At 58.2% G+C, this 7,420-nt stretch overlaps 1 protein-coding gene across 1 annotated transcript in view; it reads left to right on the top strand.

Annotated features, from left to right (window-relative positions):
• The window catches only part of RBPJL (recombination signal binding protein for immunoglobulin kappa J region-like), a 7,524-nt gene extending 3,491 nt beyond the window's left edge, over positions 1 to 4,033 (top strand). The window contains exons 6-12 of the mRNA XM_010081912.1: positions 642 to 816; positions 1,339 to 1,476; positions 2,160 to 2,290; positions 2,360 to 2,500; positions 2,832 to 2,987; positions 3,272 to 3,375; positions 3,760 to 4,033. Of these exons, the coding sequence (XP_010080214.1) occupies positions 642 to 816; positions 1,339 to 1,476; positions 2,160 to 2,290; positions 2,360 to 2,500; positions 2,832 to 2,987; positions 3,272 to 3,375; positions 3,760 to 4,033 (1,119 nt within the window). The remainder of the gene's footprint in view (positions 1 to 641; positions 817 to 1,338; positions 1,477 to 2,159; positions 2,291 to 2,359; positions 2,501 to 2,831; positions 2,988 to 3,271; positions 3,376 to 3,759) is intronic.
• Positions 4,034 to 7,420: the final 3,387 nt, after the last annotated feature.

Below are 7,420 nucleotides of genomic sequence, written 5' to 3'. Positions count from 1 at the left end.
GGTTGGCAGCCCCATGGCAGGCGAGCTGCCAAAAACTGCACAGCTCCCTCAGCCCCATACCTTCTCCTGATGAGCAACACTGCCACATACCACAAAATGGAACCCCAGTCTTTCATTTGAAGATAAACTGATGAAAAAAACCAAACCCCAATTGATCCCGAAGGTCAAGAGCTTCAGCAGAGCATCTTTTGATAGGGGAAAAAAAGAAATTAAAAAAAAAAAAAAAAGCATTATCTGGGCTCCCTGAAGAGTGCGGGGTCTGAGTGGGACCAGAACCCTACAAAAAGAGCCTTTGTCTGCAGTGCTCGAGCTGCTGCTAAGGCACGGTGTATCGGCCAGGGCGGCGGGGAAACCATAAACCCAGGGTGATTTCTCATGTTATGTGGGATAAATCACACGTGAACGTTCATTTCCATGAGGAATTCTCTGCCCTCAGTGTAAATAAAGCCTCTGCTGATCCCCAGCTCTTCATTCCACCTGTAATAACATCTCTGGAAATAACATTGCCCCTTTACGTGAACCCGAGGCTGTTTGAAAAGGCGCTATTATGTCCTTGCGGGGTGGTGAGGAGGATGAGGAGGGTGAGGAAGGCTGGCAGGGCTGGGCTGGGGCTGCCCACAGCCCCTCTCTGCCCCTGGCAGGGCTTCGGCTGTGCCAAGGCGCTGTACATCTCGGACACCGACAAGCGCAAACATTTCCGCCTGGTCCTGAAGCTCTTCTTCAGCAACGGGCAGGAGATCGGCACCTTTCACAGCAAGCTCATCAAGGTCATCTCCAAGCCCTCGCAGAAGAAGCAGTCGCTGAAGAACACGGACCGTGCGTACAGGGGTGCCTCTGCAGGGAGGAAAGCGGGCGTGAGCCCAGGGTGGGATGCTCTCCAAGTGCTATGGAGTGGTCCAGGCTGGACCCAAAGCCCATGGGCATCCCCAAAAGAGGGGGGATGTATCTGGGCATCTTGATGTCTCTTTTCTGAAGGGTTCACCCACCACAAGGTGTAATGCCCTGATGCCAACATGCTCCCCACTCTGTGGGCTTCACCTTTGAAGTCTAGTGGTCTAGAAGCACCCTGGGCTAGTGGGAGGTGTCCCTGCCTATGGCAGCGGGGGTGGAACCAGATGATCTCTAAGGTCCCTTCCAACCCAAGCCATTCTATGATTCTATGATTCTGTGAAAACCCCAGCGGAGCTGCCACCCATACAAAGGCAGCCGGGGAGTGCTGGTTCCTGCTGGGCTGGTTACACCGGTCACCAGGACATGTCCTCCCTTGGCTTAACAAAAGCCATAGTCCAAACCACACATGGTCCTGGCAAGCGCTAACAACGGCACCTCTCCCACCAGTCTGCATCTCCTCGGGCTCCAAAGTCTCCCTCTTCAACCGCCTGCGCTCCCAGACCATCAGCACCCGCTACCTCTCTGTGGAGGGGGGAGCCTTCGTCGCCAGCGCCAGGCAGTGGGCAGCCTTCACCCTCCACCTGGGTAAGGAGCCTGAGCGGGGGGCATTGACACCAGCTGTGCCCAGGGATGGCTGCCCCAGCCCTGGCTCTCCCTTCCTGCAAAACCCATTCCTGGGGGCGAAAGGGGGAAGGAGCCTGAGCGGGGGGCATTGACACCAGCTGTGCCCAGGGATGGCTGCCCCAGCCCTGGCTGCCCCAGCCCTGGCTCTCCCCTCCTGCAAAACCCATTCCTGGGGGTAAAAGGGGTGGGAATTAGCTCAGGAATGCAGGAACCTGGCTGAGATCTCACCTCTGCCTGCTGGTCCTGGTTTATCTCTGGAGCCAATGGCTGTTTACCACTGGCCTTGAGGGCTGGCACCATGCCCCAAGAGCACAAAGGCTGTGAACAGGGCAGCAAGAGCTGCACCACTCTGGAGGCTCATGGATCCAAGCAAATAACTTGCCTGGAAGAGGCCAGACCCCCGAGCATCCCAGCCCACGCTGCCTCCCATAGTGTCCTCACGAGGTACCACATCCCAGTCCCGCTGTCCCGTGCTGGGTTCCCAGGGAGCAGTGGTCTCTCCAGGCAGCGAGCGCCTGCAGAGCAGAGAAAGGAGGAAGAAAACAGTGGGAGAACGGCCAGACCTGTACGTATCAAGGCGGCACAGGCTGACCTGCTCCCCGGCTGCGCAGGGTGGTGACGCTGCCTCTCTCCTTCCCGGGCAGCCGATGAGCCCTGCCTGCGGAGTGAGTTCCCCCTGCGGGAAGGGTACATCCGCTATGGCTCCGTGGTCCAGCTCGTCTGCACGGCCAGCGGCATCACCCTGCCTCCCCTGGGAAGCCTCCCTCCCCACGGGGTCAGGCATGCGGACCTGGCCACTCTGAGGGACAGGTCCCATCTCTGGGACGATGCTGCCGCTCCACAGATCATCCGGAAGGTGACAAAGCAGTATGCCATGCTGGACGTGGACGAGCCCATCTCCCAGCTCCACAAATGCGCTTTCCAGTTCCAGGGCAGCGACCGCATGTACCTATGTCTCTCCATGGAGAAGGTGATCCAGTTCCAGGTATGGCAGCACAAGGAAGAGTGGGGACTCCTGGGGTGCTCCCCATCCTCTCTCCAAGCTCCTCTGTGTTGCCACTGTCTGAGGAACATGTCACCAGGAGGGGTCTTCCAGCAAAGGGGAGGGTTCACCCAAATTAAGGTCAGAATGGCTGCAAAGCCAACTGGCTTGCCTGCTTCGGTGGGGACATTGTCATCAAGGTCTTTGCAAAGGATCCCAGTTTCCCAGCGAGTGAAGCAGAGTCACTTGCTGGAACTGGGATACTAGGGGTAGAAGCCAGGTGTCCTGGCCCTGGTCCCCTGCAGTGTGTTTGGAGCTGTGACACTCTCTGCAGGCATCTCCCTGCCCCAAGGAAGCCAACCGGGAGCTGCTGAATGATGGTTCCTGCTGGACCATCATCGGCACCGAGACGGTGGAGTACACCTTCAGCGAGAGCCTGGCCTGTGCCCGCAAGCCCGTCAGCCCCGTGCCGCTCATTGTGTCCCTGCAGGTAGGCATGGTGACAGCCACCCTGGCCTCTCCATCACCTGCCTCCATCCTGGCTCCTGCGGCTGAGCCCTTGCACTCACAGTCAGCGTCCCCTGGTTTTGGGATGCTGTGGGAATTCCAGGGCTGGACAGCTGTGGCAGGGGTAGGACCCACGCGCAGAGCATCCCGTTTCCAGGGCTGGACAGCTGTGGCAGGGGTGGGACCCATGCGCAGAGCATCCCATGGGAGAAGGAGTGTGGCTTGTTCCACCATGTAACACGCTGCCGTGCACTCTGCCCGTAACAGCTCACAGGTGGCGGGGACGTGGCCACGCTGGAGGTGCAGGGGGAGTATTTCCACGCACACCTCAAGGTCTGGTTCGGAGATGTGGAAGCAGAGACGATGTACAGGTAACATGGCCGAGGGGGCCAGGGAGCAGGCAGGGACAGCAGCCAGGTTTGGGCAGCGCTGGGAGGGACATGGCTACTGACCTTGGGGACAGAGGCACGTGCACCGCCTGTTCTGCAGGACCAAGCACCAGCACTGCAGGGAGAGGCAGGGATGAGCCCAGCCGGTGCCTCTGGGCTCTGGAGTCTGGGGTTAGCAGTGGGCAAGGGACATGGGGACCCTAAGGGCTGCAAACCAGCAAGCAGCCCTGGCAGAGAGGAACAGAACAGGGAGGAGAGGGGAAACCGGAGAAGGCTTCACACCAAACTCCAGGCTGGAGGAGATGTGCTGGCACTCACTGCTGGACCCTCCCAGGTTAGTGCATGTTCCTCCTGCACTGTTCCCAGGAGCCCCAAGTCCCTCGTGTGCGTCGTCCCCGACGTCTCTGCCTTTGGCAACGACTGGAGGTGGCTGCGATACCCCATCACGGTCCCGCTCCTGCTGGTCAGGGATGATGGCCTCATCTACTCCAGCTCGTTCACGTTCACCTACACCCCGGAGCAGAGCTTCGTCCCAGGGCAGCAGGTCCTCTCGGACATCCCCCAGGACTCGGACAAGTTACTTGACAGCATCCACCAGGAGTTCACCAGGACCAACTTCCACCTCTTCATGCAGAGTTAGCGACTGGGCGGGCAGCAGCTCAGCCCCGGGGAAGGGGAGCAGCCCTGAGCCTGGCTGGGGTCCCTGTCAAGAGGTCAGGGTGGCCTGACCGAAGGGTTGTCCCTGTGCATCGAATGCCCACCCTTGTCACTGTAGTGTGCTGACTCGTCTCTTCTTCATGGCAGCATCTTGCCCCGCTGAGATCCCACATGAGAGCGTCAATAAATCAGGCTTCAAGGACTCCGTACCGATTCCATTGCTTCTTCACTAACCTTCACGATTTACCTCCCATGCTGGCACAGGGCATCGCAGCTCCCTTGATGTGCTCAGTCCATATATTCGAAGGGCAGGAGGGACAGGGATGATGAACGAACATGACCTGAAGTGTTATTGATCTACATCAGGAATCCCTGCATGGCTTCTCTGCTTCTCAGTGGTGAGGAGCTGGTTTCCAGCAGCCAAATACTCAGTACCAGATAGTTTGGTTTTTTATTAGAGGCCTAAATGGGGTTATTTCAAAAGGAAAAGGGAAAAAGAGAGAAAGAAAAACTTCAGTATGAAACACAGCCCCTTCCTAGCTGCTGTGGCTCTGCTGAGCTCTGTAGGTTTACACCCATACACACCCCCAGAAATTGCAGTGCTGGCACGGGCAGGGAACTGCTGATCTAAAGATGCCATAAAAAGAATCCAGGTTTCTTGGAGCTGGACCCCAGCCTTACGCAGAGTGGGTTTTACAGCTTTATTTAGTTTTCAGATCTCTGTGGCATCAAAAGGCCCATGGTGTACCTGGAAAGCTGCTGGTTTGGCAGTTCTGAGCTGGGGTTTGAAACTGCCAAACCCACGGAGGCGTTTAACCCACACTGACCTGGGGAGCAGCGGGCAGGGGACAGGGACCGTGGTGCCCAGGGCTCGCCACACCCTGGGAATGCCTGGCCCCGTACACGGGCATCCCTGGCTCATCGCCCGACTCGTCACCCGGCTCACCTGTGTCATCCAGCATGTCTTGGACACCAGCACTGCACAGACCGACAGCCCCGGCACGCAGCCCATCTGTGTGCCGTCTGCCACGCTGCAGCTCCGGATGCTGAATTGGGGGCTGTAGGGGACCAATGGCCTCGCACACCCCAGCACAGAGATGCCCAGTGCCTTGGCCTCCTCCCTCTGCAGCTTATGGATGGCCCTGCCTCCCATGGGGGCACAAGAACTTGGGCCTCCAGGGTCCTAACCCAGGGCTCCCCAGGGAAAGCACCTGCCTAAACCCCACCAGGGGACAGGGTCCCTTCTTCCCCAAAACGGGAACCTCACAGAGGGTGAAAAGCTGCTGGCAGATGGAGCTGTGTGCATGTGGAGCTGCAAATGCTGGAGGAAAAACTCAGGGAGAATATGACAGCACACGCCGACAGCCGAGGGCTGGTGGGGGAAAGGGCTGGAGGAGGGAGGAAGGGTGACCGCATGAGGTCCGCAGGGGTTTCAAAACGGAGCAAGCCCCTCGAGCAGGAGCCAGGTCCCATTAGGCGCCAGGAGCAGCAGTACGAGACCTTACTTTAATCAACCTGAATGGAGGATCCCTCATATCTCCCCCCAAAGCATTCTCCCCCCTCCATCTCCTCGGGGAAGAGCTGGAGGGCAGTGGAAGGACGGGGCCAAGCCTTTTCATTTCTGCCAGCATCCCACGCAGCAGTGTCTGGAGCCCGCGGGCTCCTCAACCCGCTCCCCTCCCTCGGAGGCTGGGCCATAATTCACGATTTATGAATGGAAAGCACCCTCGGCTATATTTAGCCACAGCCCGGTCCCGAAGGGCAGGAGAAGCACGGCTTGTTGACTTCAAGGGCTTGGAACAAGCCTGCCTTGTTATGTTTACGGCGCAGCACTTTGCTGGAGTGGCCAAGAAAGCTCCAAGTGGCTCATTCTTGCAGCCTGATGGATTAAGCAAACGGCTGCAGTAATTCAAGCCACATGGGGAAAGAGGAGAGGTGGCAGCAGGAGGGCTGGGGGGGCCTCGAGGGGCTCCTGCCTTCCCCCGACCAGCCACGGGCTGCGTTTAATCTGCTTTTCACAGCAGGTCCCGCAAAGGGAAGTGAGGAGCTCTGCAGCTCCTGGAGGAGGCATTTCCCTGCCACGGGGAACATATGCTGCACGTCGAGGCGGAGGAGCTGGGAGCATCGGCAGAGCTGTTTATTTGCATAATCACTGATTAACACAAATGTCTCGGACAGGTGCCAGCCATCCAGTTGTATGGGCTCGCTCGCAAGCCGGGAGCGCCCGTCTCTGCCAGATCCTGCAATAACCCAGCATGGGTTGGGGAAGCACACACAGACCATCCTGCCGGAGCTGGGCTGCCTGCTCAGGGCTGGGCTGCCCGTCCCAGCCCATCTGCCAGCTCTTTTCTGTGCTCCTGAGCTGTACGTGGAGCTTTTCCCCATCTCCAAGGCAGCCAGAAACATTGGGATAAAATGAAGCATGAAAAAACCTTCACATCATCCAAGAACTGGATTTAGGAAAAGCATCAAATGCTTTAGGGATGCTCAGGATCGCTTACGCTGTGTGTATCTGAGGCATTGCGTGAGCATCCTCGGGCAATGGCGAGGCTCGGAGGCAATGGGGATTCCCTGCTCACACAGGGCCAGGGCACAGCTGGGGCTGCCCAGACCCCCACCGGACCGAGGAGCTGTTTCAGGTTCTGGATGCAAACATGCCTTCAGAAACATCAAGAAGAAAATAAAATCCTGGCTTGCCTGCCCTAAAACAATATCCCAGAGGATCATGAAGTCTGGTTTTGGTCTGTCTCCCATTCTGCCTGCGCTGTGCAGCACCGTCCGACCATTTGGGAGAAGAGTTGCTGCCATCTAGTGAGTCCAGCCACCACCACCTGCCTGCTGGGCACTGCCACGCTCGTCACGCTCGTCACACTGCCCAGAGGCTCGGGTCAGCCTGGGGAGCACCTGAGCATCTTGGTCCATTCCTGGGAGGTATTTTCCGCCCCACTCAGAGGGGTTGGCTGGTTTTTTAAGCAGCCGTTGCATTGTATTTTGCCCCAGACCACATGGCAGGTTTCCTGATGGGTTGGTTGAGTGTTTTCGGGGAGCAGGGGACAGCTGTTGGCACATGGGGGATGTGGGGAAATGTCCCTTCCCTGCTTACCCAGCCCAAATCCAGCCTGGTGACGCTGTTCTTCGCACCGAGGTGGCCAGCAACCACACCTGCAGAAAGCCCAGAAAAACTCAGTTAAAGGGGGGTTTGCATGCCCCTGAGCACGAGGGGTGTGCAGAGAGGGGGTGCTGGCAGGGGGCTGTAAGGAAGGGGGTGTTCTGTACCAGCGAGGTGTTTGCCTTGGCAAGGGCAGCCCAGGGCAGGTCCCTCTGCCATGCTGGGGCTTTGTCACCTCCCTGACACAAGGGCAGCCAGGGC

Source organism: Pterocles gutturalis, unplaced genomic scaffold (genome assembly GCF_000699245.1).
Source record: "Pterocles gutturalis isolate BGI_N339 unplaced genomic scaffold, ASM69924v1 scaffold5994, whole genome shotgun sequence".
NCBI lineage: Eukaryota > Metazoa > Chordata > Aves > Pterocliformes > Pteroclidae > Pterocles > Pterocles gutturalis.
Note: the sequence above shows the minus strand (reverse complement) of the source record. Positions and strands in the feature narration are given on the sequence as shown.